This window comes from Chaetodon auriga, chromosome 8, assembly GCF_051107435.1.
Source record: "Chaetodon auriga isolate fChaAug3 chromosome 8, fChaAug3.hap1, whole genome shotgun sequence".
Taxonomy (NCBI): domain Eukaryota; kingdom Metazoa; phylum Chordata; class Actinopteri; order Chaetodontiformes; family Chaetodontidae; genus Chaetodon; species Chaetodon auriga.
In genome coordinates this window covers 17,193,893-17,213,248 of record NC_135081.1, presented here as the reverse complement: position 1 = coordinate 17,213,248, position 19,356 = coordinate 17,193,893, and the positions used below count along the sequence as shown (strand labels likewise).

Genomic DNA, 19,356 nt, shown 5'->3' with positions numbered 1-19,356 from the left:
CGCAGGGTAAATTACACACCTTGTAAATTCTAGTGAATGCATCGCAGGGGGGCCTGGAGACTTCAGAGGAAAACAAATGGAGAGATGCCTCAGACACAATACTACTTGCACTTCAAAGCCTGTCGAGGGATGAGAGGGCACAGAGAGGATGTTCCTGCTCTGATAAAACTTCAAGCCAGGTTTCAGTCACATGGAATTCTCCTTTCTCTCACTAATTTGCACGGACAGACAGAAATAGTCTTCTTAACTCTGATGTTTTATGACTTAAGCGTCATCCACGCTGCAAAAATCGTATCTTATCAAGTGATTTTTTTGTTCAGTGTTGACTCATAAAGGGCTTATTTTCTTTAAAACAAGTGAAAGCACAGTTCTGGCTGTGTGGTGAGGTCTTTTTATGTAGATTTAGTATTGAGTTCATCATTTATTTGATGTTTGCTCCAATGCTGCCGAGTAGTTTTTAATTTAACATTAGGCCTTAGAATGCCTTCTTTTCATTTCCAATAGAAACCAACTTGTTTTTCAGAGTCAAATGTCATTATTCTTAATTTTAATGCAGCAATCTGCCTCTGTCTCATTTCAAGATATTGATGAGCATGTCCAGAAAATTCTTAACACAAGTAGATTTTTATTGGAAACAGGATGTTGTAATCTTATTGCACCACAGCATTTTCTTCAGTTGTTTCAAGAAAAAAAAAAAAGAAGCTTTTTGACCAAAAAGTGCTTGGTAAGGCGTTGATGTTTGCTGCGCAGCGGAGCAAACATCAAATAAATAATAAAATAAACAAAGCTTATCAGCCATCAGACAGATAAGCAGTTCCCACCACTTCTTTTCTCTTTACACGTCTCCTGGTCTTGCTGTAGGGGTGCAGACTCTTTATCTGGGGGCTGAGTTCCTCTGTGGTCATACATGGGCGAGAACGATAAGGCAGCCATTAAAAAAAAACATGATTTTGTCCACAGGCCTGAGGAGAAATTAACCAGAAGGGGAGGGAAGAAGAGGGCTGAGGTCGTTGACGGAGGCCTGTTTGAGGGCTGTTGTGGTTCTTGGCAGCAACAACTTGAACAACACCAAAATGGCAGCATTTCATGAGATCCATCCCCTCAGCCTGCCCTCAGGTCTGGAGAGGTCAGAGGGAGATACTGCCAATAACTGAGAGCGAGGTGTCAACCCCTCCCACCATTGTCAATGGGGCCATATCAGAGTAACTGCATCCCTCTTCACCCTCCTACTCCACTTCCCTTATTCACATTTCTGCAGCTTGTATTTGACTGGGGGTCCACAGGTCGGTTTTATCACCCACCTCACCCCTCCCCACCCTTCTGAATTGTACCCCCGGAGGTGTTTATGGGGAGGCTGACAGGATGTTCGGCCCACCAGGAGATCAAAGCCTCCGCTTCAAGTAAATGTGCCGTTGCTCACTGTGACCTTTTCAACTCTAATTGGGATAACATCACAGACGCATGCAAGGCTGGGATTACAGTAGAGGAGCTGGATGATCGACGTCGTGGCAGCGGATCAGTTTCCTTCCTGCTGTGGTTCACACACAAGAATCAGAGCTCATTTTTCAGCAGTGGGCGATGATCCTCAGGATATGATCCGTGGTTCACAGAAAAGAGGATTCCTGAATACGCTAAGTGTGCAGTCAGCGGCCGTATTAAGACTTCAGATACAAACAGATGGAGTGGAGAGAGAGAACAGACAATCAGGATTCCCCCTGTCATGTTTAAGTTACAAGGAGCACAGGCGGCTTGATTTTGAAAAAGCAAAGTGTATTTACCACATCTTCCAAGAAAAATACAAAGGCTTAATAAAAGTAGTTCAAGAAAAATGGATCAAGTCCAAATCCAAGGCAGTGCTGGCCCTCACTTAAGGCTTTTTGTGTCACTTTGAACTGAAATCAGAACATTTGAACAAGAAATCATATAATAATATCATACATTATATAAAGCGTGACTTAAATCTACTTCCTAATGACTATACAGACCCAATTCTGAAAGGAAGCCTCCATTTTGAGCTCCACTGATTAAACTAAAGGCTCTGAGTGTTGCTGCATAATTAATTAGGTGAAATATTACATCCATAACACAAAACAGAGCAGCGTTACATGAATTAATCAGTATGCAAAATAGCAATCTAGATAAGCAAATGTGCACTTGAACAGCTGCTTATGCAAACAATCCTTTATATTCACATACTGTCTCAGTTGCACAGACAGCATCTCACCTTACTGTTGTATATTTTGAATAAAACGTGATATCAGACAGCCTGAATGTACTGATTTCATGTATTTCCAGGAAAGAAGATGAAGTGGTGAGTAAACAACATCTTAAATATAATTTCTTTTATACTTGCCAACACTTAAGAATATTCTGAGCTTCACTTACAAAGACTAGGTAATTTGCGTGTGTCCACCATGTCACTGCTGCAGCCCTCGTCCATACAGTTCCCTTTGTCTCTCTCCTGTCATGACACTGCATATAACAATCACTTTGTTCCGACCACAGTAAAAGAAGCTAACAGGAAGTGAATTCCTCCGAAGCTCACTCACAGACTGTCTGCTCACGTGTTTCAGAGTCATCAGATGTTTTCAGCACTTCAGTACAATACCAGTACAGGCAAGCATGTGCATCCAGCCAGCAGTTTACTGAGTTCATCAGGTCACACAGCAGGTCTGAGTAGGAGTAGTAAGTCGTGTTTATGTCTGATCAGCAGGGTTAAGATCTGACTTACAGAGATCTTCCATAAAACAGATGATTGTAATTCAGTGTTTATACAAGGCTCAAGACACAAGCTAAAAAAGGCACTTTCTTTCAGATCAAACAAAACAGGGATATAGTCATGTGATGCACAGAGTAATGACAAAACTAGTATGGACACATTTGTAAAGGCCTTTACTCCATTGTGTGGAAGGCATCAGAAGGCTCTCCTCTCGAGTTTCATTGCATCCAAGCTCCACGACCATGATAAAAAAAGTGAATGTATTTCACATACTTGACCATTAAAGCAGTTATTGCTTTAATTGTAACAGTTTTACATCGCTTAGAGCCTGAAGGAATGCAGAATTATACACTGTGGTATTGTGGTGCAAGGATCATCCTGATGTCGACTGCTGCAGATCACAGCGCGACATTGGTTCGCTAGTGATCAATCGCTTCCTGTGTCTTTCTTTACAAAGTCAACCCTCTTGTGGTATATACCAGTATTGCAAAGTGGAAATCTCAAACAACATCTACAGTAGTTTTCAAGTTTCAAGGAGTTTTAAGAAGGGGCCATTGCCAAAACAATGGCTTTGGGACATTAAACAGCCCAGGGATCACAGCTGTTCCTCGGACAAGAAAGAAGCCAGGATCATGGAGTCTGGGGAGTTCACAGCATTACTTCTCTCTGTGTCTGAGGCTGTATGTGCATCAGCGTGAGTACATCCCTGAAACATGACTCAGTGAATATACAGTTCAACAGCAGTTCACGTCAAACACTGAGCTCCTCTCCATCCACAGAACGAGGCCACTCTTTGGAATGATGCCGATTAAAAACAATACACAACTGTCTATGAAATACGCAATAAAATATCAAACCATTTAAGAATTTTTTTAAAAAAGTGCTCAGTGTATAGTTGCTCTCTCAGAGAGATCAGTGGCTGAGGAGGAAAGTTTCCCAGCATGTACAGTAAAGGAAAGAAGGCCTTGTTGAGTCGGCGGAGCATCCTGCCAGTGCAGATCGCTGCACCATTGCTCATCTCATTTGCCAGCATTCTCAGTGGGATTATATTCAGTTTCACCTGCCGACACCTGAGAGATGCGGCGTGTGGAGCCCCACAGACGACGGGAGAATTGTCCTGAGCGAACCTGAGAGCAGGAGGGGGAACATGTTAATCTTCACTTGAGGGCTAAAACGGAGATGTTAGACTAAAGACGCTCGATTATCATCTGAAAAAACAGGCTTTCAACAAGTACTTAGCATATGAACACCCCCGACACACACACACACACACACACACACACACACACACACACACACACACACACACGTACAAACATGCATCTCCACCCACTCCCGCATGCCACAAACACTTGATGTCCTGCTTCTCACCTCCTCTGGCTTCCCTGCCCCCACCACAATTAACTTCCCATCCTCTAGTCCCACTAGGATATGGCTGCACTCCTTTGTGACAGACACACTCCTCACAGGGACCTTCAAGGCCAGGGGCATGACTGAAGCATCCAGACTGTCAAACAGAGAAGAGCTAGAATGGAGGAAACCATAAAGTTTTGTATACACGATGCAAATGATGCTCTCAATGTCTTTACCTGCATAAATCCCGTATGTGGAGACCGCCTTGCATGGTCCCCAGGATGATGTATTCAGACACCAGGTGGAGAGCAGTCACCTGCTCCTCCATGGTGAAGGAGGACAGCAGACAGCCATTTACTGAGTAAACATGAATGGAGTACTTGCCCTGTAGGAATAAACAGACAAGGCATAAAGATTTTGAGATGCTTGCCGGAGTGTGTTTTTCCATTTGCACTGTATGTATTAATGTACCGTTCTATGAGAGCGTTCCTCCAGCGAGGTCTGTACCACAATGTGTCCCTCCATGCCCACCTGGAGCTGAGAGATTTGGGCAGGCACACAGCTCTCACCAGGAGGCCGCAGTGTTCGCAGGAACTGGCCTCGTCGGACAGTGTGCACAATCACAGTCCCATCCTGACACACAGTGAGCAGCAAGTAAGCATCAATGAAGATGACCTCTCATACATACACCTTTTTGTTTGTATGCCCATTATCTGCCTTGTGCACTTTTGTGGATGTTTTTTAGTTTGACAATGCAAACCAGGGTCTTTAAACCAAAGACACATGGACTCACAAGTAGCTAGTTTATTGGAGTTTTTTTGGCAAACTGTCATGCTGCAACGTTTGGCAACAGAGAGAGTCCAAACAGATCAATGCAAAGCGCTCCATAATGTCCATAACGGACTTTCATGATTTATACGTCTTCTCTAACTTTAAAACCAGTTGGGTGTCACACAAAACTGATTTTCCCATGGTTCATTTTCTTACATTACACTCTCCAGGAATGAAAAACCGCTGGCTATAAGATGATTACATCTGTCTCTTCATCTCTATAAAGAGTGTGTGCTTTGGGGTTGTTTCCTGTGGCTGGTACACATTACATTCTCACTTCTAATGAACCACATCACAGTTTGCTTGGAGAACATCCAAGTTTTTCAAGCATAATTGTGGTTACTTAGGTTGAACAGCATTTTTCACACCTGCAGAGGCAGAGCTCAAGCAGTATGAGAGAGAAAATAAAAAAAGCCTGACATGATAGCTTTCTATCATTACTACAGAGCAGAAACAATTAGTCGATAAATCAATTAGTTGATCAACTAAGAATTACAATTTTTTCCTTGCGTTACATAATTGAAAAAGATATCTAGCCTTTGGGTTTTTTGGTAAGATTAAAAAAAGCTATTTGATAATCTAACATTGGGCTCTGGGAAATTTTGACTATATTTTTCACTATTTTCTGACCTCTCATAGACCGAACAATTAATGAATGAAGACAATGAATGCCAGATCAATGAAAATAATCACCAGTTGCAGCCCTAAATCATTTCCTTGTTACTTATTGTGTATGTTGTGTGTTTTGTATCAAGCGTCTAACAAGAGAGGTCTCTGACCTTTGACCCTGAGACAGCCATGTCCAGTTCAGTGCTGATGGCCACACAGGTGACCTCCTGGTCATGTCCACAGAGAACCTGCACCGGCCGAGGAGACAGGCCACTGGAGAAACCACCCTGATGCACAAAAAGCCATCCTTTTGACAGTAGTTCATAATTATGCATGTGCACAAACATGTGACAGATCTGAAGATGTCTACCTGCTGTAGAACCTGCCACACTATGCAGGATGTGTCCCTTGAGCCAGAGATGAGGTAGATGCCACAGAGATCCAGAGCCAAGCAGGTAACAACGTCTTTGTGAAACACATAAAAACACAAATAAATGTGTAACACCGAAAGAAAGCATAGGTATACAGTAAGTTAGACATACAACAATAAGAGCTCACCTATGTGCCGGCAGATCCTGCCCACCAGCTTGCCCTTCCCCAGCTGTGTGACACGGAGACTGCAGTCCCAGTGTCCCCCACTGAACAGCAGGCGGCCGTCGTTGGACACCACCAGCACCTGAGCGCTGATCTCCACCCCGGGAGAGAAAGGTCCGCTCAAGAAACGCTGCGTCCTGCACCACAACGCAGGGTTGGAGAGATCAAAGCAAGTTCAAAATGAGAAGTGAGAGTGAGCCGTGGTTGAAATGTGAAGGAAATTTATAATCGGCACATTAAACTGTCATGACATCTGCAAATTACAACCTGCATGAAACCCAGTGTCCCAAAGGTTCTTAATCCTCATTCATTCTGCGTTTATGTGATCCGTGTTCAAGGTCAGTTTGAAATAAGATCCATTAAAGCACATTTCAATTAATTAAACAGGCTTTGAAGCTTCACAGACAAAGAAGCACAGCCAGGCAGATGTTATCCAACTGTCAGGGAAGTTTTATGCATCCTTTGAGTCTGCTAATGATGGCGTATTTCATCACTGGTTCTCAGAAAAGAGAAAAGCTCTGTGCAATACTCAGCTGCAGCTAGACACACAACACAATGACAACCTTACACATGGGACCCTTGTGGTTGGGACATTTCTGGGAGATTTTGGTAAACTGATATTTAACAGAGACTAATTTTGGATGGCGGGTGATGAAACCTAAATGTGGGTGGGGGTATGTTTTCTGTAGGCACTCACTTGGGGTTAGTCATGGTGGGGTCCTTAGTGAAAGTGAAGTAGTTGGCAATGTTTTTGTCATATGGCAGCCAGCTGTGTGTCCCTATCAACCCATTTGAACTCACAGTCACCTGCAGAGAAAAAGTGCCACAATACAAAAATGCTAAACTGCAGCTGTTTAAAATGAATGTCTTTTTGCTGTCATGACTGAACCTTACCAGTATATCTGAGCCCTGGATGATGAAGGAACGATTCTGGTTCTTTGGTACCACTGCCTGGACCAGAGGAAGGCCATCACTTACCACCTAAGGCACACACACGCATACACACCAACACATGATGAGTTATTCATTTAGCAGAATAATGACATCATGACAGGACTTCAAAGCATTTTAGAGCCCACCTCCACAAATGGTCGGAGCTTATTGAGCTGCTCAAAGATACTCAGGGGCAAAGTGTCCAGGCGGGCCTGCCGCCTCACCGCGTTCTCAGCTGACATGCGAGGAGGATGAGGTTCCTGGTTGGAGACATCAAGATGATAAATAAAATTTAACAGCATTTTGTTGATAAGCACGGCTTTAAAAGCAGCTGTGAATTATTCTGGGAGTTGTACCTTGAGGAGCTGACAGGGAGTCTGTCCGAAGTTGCTGATGATGCCTTCCAGGGCCTTACGCTCTGTCTCATTGGCAATTGCATCCAGATCTACTGCACCTGCAGGGGCGCCAAACAGGAAACAAGAGTGAGTCTCATACAAAAGAACACAGGAAAACACTGTTCATGCGTAAAGGCTGAAGGCTTACCCTCATAAGTGCAGTAGTAGAAGACGTTGAGGGCATTCACTGCCTCTTCACCTCTCTGCTTGCAGCCGAAGATCAGGTCAATCCACTCATGGAGGTGACTGGACACATGCTCACATTCCTTGAGTTTAAGATACATGTTGTTGTCACTTTGAATAGTTGTCCTAAAACATTATGTTAAGTTTCATCACTCTAGCTGTTTGTGTAGACTCACCAGGGCTTTCCTGTGCTTCCTGATGAAGTCCTCTCTTGATGTGGCCCAGCGAGGCAGCAGAACATCTGTCACTGGGTCCTGAGATATCTGCAAGCGTCCCAGGTCGAAGCCTACAACAGTCATGCAGCAGCGATGCATTAGGTTCTTTCATTAAACAAATATTTGAACATCATTTGTATACATATCTTTACATGCCACGACAAAAAAAATGCAGATTCATTCACTTTCAAACAGTCGACTTGCCCAAAGTTATAGTCTTCCTCACCGTTCATGTTTTGCAGGAATTCTGGGAAGTAGAAGAACTCCGGGATGAGCTCTTTGACGTCGGCTGGACTCTCCATGCGAGCCTGCCAGGCTGCTGCCACTGAGTGGAACTGTCTGTCTGCGCAGTCAAACCTAAACAACGGCAGCATGCACCAACATGAGGCCACAGAAAAGCAGGAAATTCAATGTAATATCATGCACTCGTCAGAGTTCCCACCTGCCACTCTGCAGCTGGATATGCAGAGTTGTGAATGGTTCCATGCGGATCATGTAGTGCATGACTCCTGCTGCATTAGAGTAGTGTGTGCCATAGTGGAATTTGTCGATGGTGCCTGTTGGGTCCTCAAAGCTCTCATACCTGGTGACAAACAGAAAACAGCTCACTGATTAAAGCATCAGAGGGAGGGATTTTCATGTTTTAGCCCATTATTGAAAAATTCGGCATCCTTCAATCTTTCTTAGCTTCCATGCTGCCATTGCAGTATGCTATGACTATCAACTAAAAGTCTTCTTGTGATAGGTAATGTGACACATTTCAGATTATTCAGAGACTGTTTTGAAACCTAATCCTTGTTGTTTCATTCAAGTGCTTGTGAACGACACCTGAGAAGTGACAGTCGACAGTCGACACTTACTTTTCTCTGACATTCTGTGCATGGCGAGGGTTGACGACACCTATGGGCTTGGACAAGTCTCTGAAAACGGATGGGTTCTCCAGATCCAGAATGGGAGATGTATAGTCACACAAGACCCAGGGGAACTGAAGAGAAATAAGAAACACAACAACAACATGACGCCTGTAAGCATGTCATTTTTTTGCAGTGACAGGATCATAAATAGAAGCCGTACCCGCCGTCAGGGGAGATGGTGTGTACGTACCACAGGATACTGCGACAGGTCGTTGTAGGTGCGTCCAGCGATGGTGTTCAGTTGCATCAAATACTCAAAATTTGAGATTTCTCTGCACACCCATTTCTGTTCAACACATCAAAGTCAGATTGGTCCAACACAATGAGCACAGATCATAATAACCGAGCTTCATGAAGAAGAAGTGAATTAAATAAACACCTGTGTAAGCCCAGATGCCTTCAGTAGCTCTTGGGGGGAGCGAGAGCCAAAGTAAAACAGGTTGGGAGGCCGCAGGCCCAGGATCCTAGAGTACACTTTGTTTCGAACCTGAGATGGAAGACATAAAGAATTTAAGAGCCTTTGTGTCACAACTGCAATACATCAGAAGCATCTATTTTGCTTTAATTATAAAGAAGAAGGAGATCAATTTGAACTAAGCTTCACCTTCTTCCTGAAGTTGATGAAGTAATGAGCCTGGTCTATGAAGAACAGCTCCAGTGCAGAGCGTCGCAGGTTGTAGCGTCTCAGATGGACTTCTCTGAGCTGAGACAGAGGTCTCTTGAAATCAAACCCGATTCCTAAAGACACAGGTATTATTCACCTCTGCGGGCACCGTTTGAAGAACAGTGAAAAAAAAAAAGTAAGTAAGTTTCTGATCACGTATCTTCTTACCTTCCTCTGTCTCTTCTTTCTCGCTGCTGCCATCGTAGAAGTAAAGATGATGTGTAGTAACCTCCAGACGACCTGGAACAACCGCCACGATGGTGATGAGCTCACAGTCTTCAGACAGAACCAGTTTTTCTTTCTGGCTCTCGTCCTCTCCCTCCACCCTGACAGCACAGGAAAAACTTTACATTTTCTGCACTGCATGTTAACAAATAACTGGGACATTATATTCAAGGACTTTTCAAATTTAGTAACTTGTGTCCGAGTCCCTGTGAAGTGCCTTTTTTCTGTGTGTTTATGACCCCTGGAGACTCACTTGTCATCCAAAAAGACCACGTCCTCTTCTCCTAACTGGTCATCCTCCATGTCACTTACTTTTGCCTGTTTTGCAACAGCCAATGGGAGGGGTTCGGAGCTACGAGGGCTGTCAGCTCCTGATGATGACAAAAACAAAAGCATATTTAGTGCACCATCACTGTATAACGCTCATATGACAGCAAGATGATGTCTTTATACCAGTGACATACCCATGTTGTCCCTCTGGGCGCTGGCCTCACTGTGGGGATCGTAGTTGTAGTTGGGCACAAGTTTGAGACGCATCTTTGAATAGGTCTCTGCATTGGACAATTTCAATTTCACCTCTGGTTGAACTCTGACAAAAACAAGGCAAAGGAAAAATGAAAAGTCAGCAAAGAACAGGGAAGTTTCACATAAATATTAAACAAAATTAAAACAAAATAGATCTCAGAGGCCACCTTATCCCCTCAGATGTAATTCTTGGCCAGAGAGGTTTTAAGAAAGATTCCTGATTAAAAGTCAGAGGTTGTCTTACCGAAGGGCCCATGCTCCCCTCTCACTGGTCAAAAGCCTGCGCAGAGCTCTCCAGTGCTGCCACACCACCCCCTGCTGGCTGGAGCTCTGCTTCTGCCCACTGAAGTATCTGTTGTTCTCGCTCCGGACTCGCTTCAGGTACGGGTCCACGATCACTTCCTGCTCTCACACAAAGGACACAAATGTAAGGTCGGTGATTTGAAAGGTCAAAGCCGCATTTTGAGCAAGATTTTTTTATGACGGTGTTTGTTGCATGACACCTGAAAGTTTTGTAACCTGAAACTTAGACTTGCTGTCTGATCGGTCTTTGTCCCGTTTGAAGGCTGTGCTCATCAGGTCATCGAAGCAGGAATTCCAGAAATTGGACATGATGTCATGGCTCCTCCCAAATGTGTCCAGCTCGTATTGCTCCATGGTGGGCTGAACCTGGGGGTAGATTTTCAGAAGGAGGACATTAACTCACACACACACACACGTACAAAAACGTCAAGGACAACTCAACAAGTGAAAAATCTTGGTGCTACAACACAGACTAGGAATCAGTGCTCCTAAACTTGCGTTTTTTAATTTATTGCATTAGGAGATATTTTCACAGCTTCTTACCATTTCATGCAAGAAATTTGAAGCTGTATAAAATACATACCTACAGAATGACCATATACATTCATTTAAAACAAACAGGCTCAACTGCAAACACATACACGCTTGAAAAAATCAGCCTGGGTTACATTTCAAATCGGTCACGGCAGAAAAAGCTATGCAATACTGGCTAATGTATTGCAGGATATGTATACAGAAGCAATCTAAACAAAACAGATTTATGAACATGAACTGTCACACACACCGATGATAAATCCACCTCTCAGCTCGGGGTTAGTGTTTCTGGCATCCGTTCATAAAATATCTCAGCTTCAAGTTGGAGCATAAACCGATCGCTGCTTGAAATGTATTCAGGGTCAGCTTGAAAACACTCGGGAGTTTCTGGCTGTTTTTCTTCTACTTTCTAAACTTGTGATAGCATTTCTTTAAAATGTGGATTAGATTTCCCAGCCACCCACCAGGAGGTAACTGGTCAGACCAGGAGGCAAGACTGGGAAACTCCTGAGTGCATGTGACGAAGAACAGAGCCAGGGGTATCTGAGAGTGGATGCTTGATTACATCTGCTTTGTTATACTGAAGGCTGGAAATGAGGCTCTCTAGACTCCTTAAACAAAAGCTAAATGACATCTATTTTTAAATGAAAATGTCAGCCAAAACACGGACCTGCTGCTGGTAAAACCCCTGCCACTCCACTGTGTGACAATAAGCCTTCAGGTCCTGGGCGAAGGTGGTGCTGCCGTTGGTGATGGGCAGGTTGGGTAGCAGCTTTTGGATGGTGACGGGGTCGGCGTGCTGGTCGAGCAACGTCCGCACAATGGGCACCAGATGGGGGAAAGCCTCTACATGGCCACAGTTGGTGCTGTCCATTACACCTCCCGGCCACAGGGGGGCGCCCAGCTGCCCCAGCAAGAAACACACCTCCTCCCAGCTGAGACACAGCACGGTCTGGAGGAGGCTGAAGAGCTTCAAATAAGCCATCTCACACACCTGAAGAGGGGCAAGAGGCGAATTACTTGCTATGCTTCTGACTGAGAGACAATACACACAGTTTATAAAGAGTTAGTACAAACACATACATTCAACGTGTTTTACTTAGTTTCCCACTTTACTTTTTTTTTTAACTTTATCAGTGGTGGTGCTTTACTTACATAAAAGCATCCAGACTACATTGTAAAAATACTCCTTTTACGAGTCAAAATTAGACTTTGTACACGTTAATACTTATTGTGCTGAGCGGGATTTAACTGATGTATTTTGTTGAGGTAGAGCTTGTTTTGTAAAACGTTGGGTGATTCATGACATAGCCTCATATTTTATAAGCCGATCATATTCTTTGTATGAAAAACACATGAGGTAACACATTAACAGCTGTCAGATGTATGTAGTGGAGTCAAAAAAGTCTGATACTTCCCTCTGAAATGCATAAAGTAGTACACTGCTTGAGTAAATGTACTTGATTACATTCCACCACTGGAATTAATATGGAAATGTTAAGTGTATCTTTTATTTTAAGTTGTATATTCACTCAACTTAAAGTAGCAGCAGGCTTTTCTTTCCAAGATGCCAACAGCTGCGATGTCAGGGTGCAATTAAGTTAATTTATTTCAAAGCAGACATTTTGAAAAACGAATAGCTTAAGGGGGAGTTGTACCACTTTGGAGATGAACACAACCAGCAGCAGTGTGTGATGAAAAACGTTCTGGTCAGTGCATTTATGACCGCTCGCTCTATCCCACAATCCCACAGTGAGAGCAGCAGTCATAACTCTGAGAGGAGCTGCCCTTTCATACAGAACACTCCCTGCGAGGAATGACTGCAATGTCTTTGAAAAGAAGGCCATAGAAGGCCTGGTATTTCTAAACTAGCTCTATCTGAGTGCGCTTATCAAGTTAAATGAATACTGTAAACCCCTTTAAGTTTATTTTCTGCACAGTCCCATCAATCGGGTGTTTGGGCTGTGAAAGACATGGACAGCGAGGAATATGTGTGATTGGTGTACATGACTGAACAAGTTGTGGGTGTAGCTGACCGGTGAGTGTTGCTGTTGAATGTATCTGGTGATGATCCGCAGGCCGATCTGGGCCATTTCCTTCAGCTCGGTGTTCCCGGGGCTGCCAGGGGTGCTATGCCAGGCCTGTAACCTGTCCAGCAGGTTCACCACCCCCTCAAAAATCTGCAATACAACAACGGCATGCATCAACAAAGGACTCAACAAAAAAAGGCTCGACCTGTTTCCACACCTTGCAGCATGTATGACAACCAGCTCAACCTGCACTTAAAGGGTGATTCAAACGCTACCTGCACCCAACCATGATTCTCCACCCTCCAGTAAGACAAGATTTACTGTGTATCTGAACATATCTACCTGAAAGCCGCAACATAAATTATGATAGTGTCTTTTAAATATTACATAACAGTTTGATGTTTATACAGTGTGTGCCACTAGCTCAGTCACTGAAGTCTGCTGAACTGCTTTCTGGCAACAAGAGATGTGATTGAAGAAAAAGGTGGAGTGTTGCCCTGAGGACTGGGCATTTGTAATTCATAACTATTTTAAGCTCCACTGTGCACTGAGTATTTACAGCAAGGAAAAGAAAAGCACAGATAGCGAGGTCACTCGACTGCTTCTGTCTTACTGATGTAAACTATTCTCAAGGCCTAAAGATTACCAAAGATACACCACATGATGAAGGTTTGTGATTCACGACCCAAGAGTCCGATAAGAAGATGACACAACTCTCATGTCTGTGCAGTAAATATAAAATAGCTTAGCTTAGCATAAAAACTGCAGACAGCTAACCGAGCCTGTCCAAAGGTAACACAATCCGTCCACTAGCTCCTAATCGACACGTTTTATCTCATTTGTTTAGTCCACACAAAGACTGAAGTGTAAAAATGACAAGTTGTGGTTTTATGGGGTTTTTATATTTTTAGAGTTTAGTTTTAAGTTCTAGGCTGTGAGCAGGCGCTAACGTTGGCAGGCAACCAGCAGCTCCAGTCTAGCTGCCCTCCTGATCTTTATGCTAAGCTAAACTAACTGGCTGCTGGCTGTGGCTTCATATTTAAGAGACTGACATGAGACGGGTGTCATTCTTCTCATCTGACTCTCGGCAAATAAGTGAATAAATGGATATCCAAAAATATTCAGCTATTATTTTAAGTGCATACACCATGATGCGTTTAAATCCTAATGTTTGAATATTTGATTTTAATATCTATATGAAGATATTTCATATCCAAATTTCCCCTTAAGTCCTGGTCTTTGTTTCTTTTTTATCTTCTATGTCTTGGTGGGACATGTGATATACCTTTTCACTCCACAGCGTGTTGTTGTCTGTACCCTCAGCGAACAGGAAATCCTGCAGCAGCCTGAGGAGCCGAAGCAGACCAGGACAGAAAGGCAGAAACACTCCCTGGGCCTCCCTCAGGTCTGACAGAGAGGACTCCAGCATCATCTCCAACAGACTGGCACACAGAGTAGAAAACACACTTTGAATACATCACGCCAGCGTGACACCAAAACATTTCTAGATATTTAGACAAAAGGTGACACAGCTGAAGGTGCGGTTCAGTTTGTTTTTCCATTGCTTCACTGCCAGTTCCATGCGTTTGTTTTCTTTGAAATCTTCATCACTGACCTGCGCTTGATGTCATCGGGAGGCCGGACCAGTTGGCAGGAGGAGCCCAGTTTGGTGAGAACAGAAAAGACCTGTCCTCTCTCTCTCCACACCACATCCTCTCCCCCCTCCACGCCGCTACGGCTCCACAGCACAGAGAAGACGATGTTGGTTAGCAGGTTGCACAGCTCCTCCTCTGGGGTCTGCTGTAAAGCCAACAGCAATCAGACCCAAATCCTTACAGAAAAGATCTAAACTCTCAAAAAACATGACATATAATAGACTCTCAAATCAGAGCTTATCTCAGCTCAGACAAATTTGAGCTGAGGAAGCAGCCATACCTGTGGGTTGGACGTATTGGAGATCGTATCTCCAGTAGGAGGGTCTGTCCCATAGCTGGTGTCATCCAGCACGTTGGACAGACTGGAGCTCTTCCTGGGTCTGAGCGGTGGGAAGGGCTTGCAGTGTTCTAGAGGAGATGGTGTGTTTGTTAGACTACCTGCAGGAGTGTGTGTGCCGCTCTCCCCCATGCCCCCTAGCTCCAAATCAAAGGGCGATGTACCAAAGGGGGAGAGGGGCTGGTAGTCTCTCCCATCCTCATCGGGGCGAGATGAGGTGATATCAACTGCATTGGAGATGGAGGACGAGTGGCTCCCCTGGTCTACTGAATCAAACGGCTTAAAATGGAGGGAGCCAGTGAAGTTTTTAAGCGGACCTCCACCTCCACTTGGAGGCGACTGGGACAAGTCAGAGAATCCCTCAGAGATATCCCGCTGACCGCCGTCATCCTCCTCCTCATCCTCGATGTCCTGCGAGGTGCGGTAGCTCATGAAGATGTCCGTGTTTGCGTCCTCGATGACCAGAGCCTGATCCCTCTGCAGCGGTGGCCGATAGCTTGGTTCAAAGGAGCTGTGAGTGCTGGAGCCTGCAATGCTGGCAGCGTGGGACTCATAGGACTCTTTCACATACAGCTTGGTGAGCACGTCCTGCCAGCCCGGCTGCTTAGCAAGCTGCTTCACATAATCGTCATTGGAGTAGATCAGATGAAAGAGCTGGAATAATATCAGAGGGAACAGAGGAAGAGCTTGTTTCCAGTAGAGATGATAAATATGCTTGGATGAAACTTCACACTCAAAAGTTGACCTTTACAGATTTAGCCAAGTACAAGCCCAATGCTAGATATGTTGAGACGCTGTATAAAACGAAAATAAAACAGAATGTGATCATTTGTTAATTATTTTTGACATATGCTCAATTGAAAACAGTACACAGACAGTATATTTGAAGGTTTACCTCATCAGCTTCCTATGCTTATTCTGAATTGGATGCAACAACACGTTTCAAACAAGTTGGGACAGGAGCAACAAAAGACTGGGAAAGTTGTGGAATGCTCCAAAAACACCTTTTTGGAACATTCCACAGGTAAACAGGTTCATTGGTAACAGGTGATAGTATCAAGGTTGGATATGATATCCTGGAAAGGCTCAGCTTTCACAAGCGAGGATGGAGAGAGGTTCAACACATGTGAACACATGATTGTATAAAGGACATTAATACATGGGCTCAGGAACGCTTCATGAAACTGTTGATTTTGGACACAGTTCAAGTTCAAATGAATGCATTCTGTTTTTCTTTAGGTTTCACACAACGTCCCAGCTTTGTTGCAAACAGGGTTGTCTAAATGATGTGAGCAGACTGACCTTGCGGCAGACGTCTAAGCGGACAGTGAGCTCAGCTCGATGAGACAGACAGACCACAGCCAGGAGGTCTCTGAAGTTAGGGATGGCATCTGTGGGGCAGCAGCCGAACTGATTTCATTTTAAAGTCCTTAGAAACCTATTTTTTAATCAGCTTTCTGCTAAATAAATACTGGGGTCCTTCATAAAGTCAACAGATGAGAACAACACTGGTCAGTTCACATGGAAGTTTCTGTATTTGTGATCCTTCTGTGCTGTTTTTATTGATTACATAATTAGCACCAAATGACATGGTTCTTTCCAGGACAGACCTTTAAAAAATGTTATTAAGTTGTTGTAAATTTATAGACCCCTAAAATAAAGTGTGACCAAATTCAACAAATGTAATATTCAAAATCAGACCCTGATGTGTCCTGATGAAGCAGATGCTTTTTGAACATTAATCTCTTCTCGCTTATTTAATGTCATAGAGAAAAACTTGAGATTTGAAAGCAAATTTTGGGGTGCTTTAACATTTTGGGATTACCTGTAGCAAGGACCTGCTCGTACAGACATCGCACAGTGGTCATGGTCACTGGAATGCTTTCGAGGAAACACACCAGACCAAGATATCCAAAATCCTTCAGCTTAACTCGCTGCTTGTTGCGCTCAGACACTCGTTCGCTTTTGAGGAGTTTGTATAAAACCTGCAAAATTAAAGGGACAAGTTGTTTTTTCCTGTTTTGACAACATATCACATGGGCGTTTGGAGTAATCATCAGTCATGGGATAGGCTGAAATATGTCCCGTCAGTCGTTCTCACCCTGAAGACTCTCTCTCTGGCCTCGTCTCCGAAGTTTGGAGTGAGCAGCAGGCAGTACAGCTGCTCCACGCCCCACTCCAGCAGCACTGCCTGCACCTGCTCACGAGGAGGGCTGTTCCTCAACAGTTCATACAGCACATCCAAGGCCCTCACCACCTTTGAGAGAGGAGAAAATCAAGAGGTCAGAGGTGAAGATGGAGGAGGAGGAGGAAGTACCAGGAAATATGGATTGGGGGGGTAAAGTTTAAAGTGGTCACAAGGGGAGTTTGGAAGTATACACACAGGAAATGTCTTTAGTTTTAGGCTTTATCTATCTTGGTCATATTTGTCAACACAACAAGCTTGAGGAGGCATCGGTTTATTGAGACCTGGATGCCTAAATCTCTCCTTTTCATTCTGCTGCTGTAACAAGTGAATTTACCCAATGTTGGATAAATAAAGTCTTATCTTATTTTATATAATTGTGAGTCAATCACCTTCACAAAGTGTTGTGTTTGTATTGTCATAACTATTCAGAATTTCTTAAATCTTAGCCCGACAACATTATAATAAAACACTTTTTAAACAATAAAAACTAACTAACTGAAACTAAATTGAATTAAAACAAAAAAAAATGGAAATAAAATAAAAGTAAAAACGGATGAAAAATACAAAGTCTCGTACGGGGAGGCTAAAACATGAGAATAAAAAAGTAAGCATTGATGATCAGAGGGAGTTCATTCGACTGAAACTGAAAATGAAATATGATGCTGAAAAGGTCAAATGATACCAAAATTAAACTCCCTACTGAAACACAGATAAAACAAACCTGCTGCTCCTCTCCTACAGACAGAATGTAGGCGAGGACGCTGTGAAGCTCCTCTGATGTAGGAGACTTGAGAAAATCTTTCAGCAAGGCGAACAGAGAGGTTTGAATAGTCTGCTTTTCATCGGACAGAGAGCTGCCGTCTTTCTCCACACTGTGACCAAAGATATTAGAAAAGCAAGAAAGAAACTATCAACTATCATAGTTGATAACAGGACAAGAACAAGTGTACAGATGCTTGTTTACACTCAGCTGCAGTTTCACTTAAATTTGGAATTGTCTTTATATTGTGGTGTCTTAATTTGAAACTGTGGATGTCAAACTCACCTGTAGTACGTGCGAATAGTGTCCAGAATATATTGGACCCCATACTTCCTCTTCATGCGCTGCTTGCCTTTGTTTATCACAGACGACAGGTACTGCACATGAGCTATGGAAGAAAAAGAGTGCTTTTATCATCTCCCTTCAGTTTGACATTTAGAAATGTCAAACCAATATGCAAGCTTGTACCAAAGAATTGCATTCATCTGCAAAACAGGGTACTGAGGTGCAGCTTTATGGCACACATTCACTTTTAATCCTTGCCACAGCTTGAACTCAGGACATTAATGTATTCTATGTCTGCTCTATGGTGCTTTTACCATGCATGTACACATAAAAGGGACACAAACAGCTTCGGCATACATGAAAAGGTTCACAGGTGCATTGCTCAGCAACACCAGGGCTGCTTATGCCTTACCCAGACAAACAGCGAAATGGCTTTTAGTCCAGATGCGGAAATCAAAGAGCAGGTGCTGGTAGAGTTGCTGTAGAAGTGGGCTGTTTCCCTCGTTGAAGACCTGCTCCAGCAGCAGCTGGCATGCCATTAAAACGTTCATGTCCATCATACTGCCAGGAAGCTGCAGCAGAGGAAGCACAGAGGAGGGTGTTTAAATGCATTTGTGTTTAAGCATCTTTCCATTCATTTGGATTCATCTGTGTGCATCGTCTATTTTCAGTATCACTTAGGGGCTGATGAAGTGGTCGGGTTCACTACACACTGTATGTCTGTTTCTGTCTTTGCCACTGCCAAGCTTAGCAAACCCCAAGTGCTTATTAAGACACAGTTTCCTTACAGGATGCTCCACCTTAACGTCATATATTGCGACATATCCTGTGAAAGAAGAAACCATGTCTTTGCTGCACCAAGGTGACACCTGATTGGCCTCAAATGTCAAAGATTCACATCTATTAACAGTGCGATACAATGTGAACTTCTGAACTCAAAAACATCATCACGAAGCTTAAGAAATCGTTTGCACTACTGATGCTGTATACTGCAATACTGTGCTTTGAGAGGGCTGAACACTGATCACTGCCTGAGAAGCCTTTGATACACGCTCTTGATCAAAAATCAGAAGAACTGTGTTGTCCATCACAAAGCAACAGAAG

The 19,356-nt window shown here is 43.6% G+C and overlaps 1 protein-coding gene across 3 annotated transcripts in view; it reads right to left on the bottom strand.

The window, feature by feature from the left end:
* Nucleotides 1-823: 823 nt before the first annotated feature.
* nbeal2 (neurobeachin-like 2) overlaps nt 824-19,356 on the bottom strand; it is a 34,704-nt gene continuing 16,171 nt past the window's right edge. For 2 of the 3 annotated variants that reach the window (XM_076737390.1, XM_076737392.1), the window contains 35 exons: nt 18,665-18,824; nt 18,253-18,355; nt 17,929-18,079; nt 17,121-17,276; nt 16,845-17,004; nt 16,322-16,410; nt 14,963-15,673; nt 14,643-14,827; nt 14,313-14,469; nt 13,034-13,177; nt 11,668-11,991; nt 10,680-10,829; nt 10,405-10,562; nt 10,100-10,224; nt 9,889-10,006; nt 9,579-9,736; nt 9,351-9,484; nt 9,126-9,233; nt 8,937-9,032; nt 8,693-8,817; nt 8,275-8,415; nt 8,059-8,189; nt 7,794-7,903; nt 7,583-7,700; nt 7,396-7,493; nt 7,186-7,299; nt 7,001-7,087; nt 6,804-6,913; nt 6,071-6,243; nt 5,883-5,977; nt 5,683-5,799; nt 4,544-4,705; nt 4,309-4,457; nt 4,091-4,226; nt 824-3,846 (listed from right to left, as the gene is read on the bottom strand). In XM_076737390.1, the coding sequence (XP_076593505.1) occupies nt 3,739-3,846; nt 4,091-4,226; nt 4,309-4,457; nt 4,544-4,705; nt 5,683-5,799; nt 5,883-5,977; nt 6,071-6,243; nt 6,804-6,913; nt 7,001-7,087; nt 7,186-7,299; nt 7,396-7,493; nt 7,583-7,700; nt 7,794-7,903; nt 8,059-8,189; nt 8,275-8,415; nt 8,693-8,817; nt 8,937-9,032; nt 9,126-9,233; nt 9,351-9,484; nt 9,579-9,736; nt 9,889-10,006; nt 10,100-10,224; nt 10,405-10,562; nt 10,680-10,829; nt 11,668-11,991; nt 13,034-13,177; nt 14,313-14,469; nt 14,643-14,827; nt 14,963-15,673; nt 16,322-16,410; nt 16,845-17,004; nt 17,121-17,276; nt 17,929-18,079; nt 18,253-18,355; nt 18,665-18,824 (5,361 nt within the window). In that variant the 3' untranslated portion in view covers nt 824-3,738. The remainder of the gene's footprint in view (nt 3,847-4,090; nt 4,227-4,308; nt 4,458-4,543; nt 4,706-5,682; nt 5,800-5,882; nt 5,978-6,070; nt 6,244-6,803; nt 6,914-7,000; nt 7,088-7,185; nt 7,300-7,395; nt 7,494-7,582; nt 7,701-7,793; nt 7,904-8,058; nt 8,190-8,274; nt 8,416-8,692; nt 8,818-8,936; nt 9,033-9,125; nt 9,234-9,350; nt 9,485-9,578; nt 9,737-9,888; nt 10,007-10,099; nt 10,225-10,404; nt 10,563-10,679; nt 10,830-11,667; nt 11,992-13,033; nt 13,178-14,312; nt 14,470-14,642; nt 14,828-14,962; nt 15,674-16,321; nt 16,411-16,844; nt 17,005-17,120; nt 17,277-17,928; nt 18,080-18,252; nt 18,356-18,664; nt 18,825-19,356) is intronic. The other variant, XM_076737391.1, reaches the window with a different exon arrangement.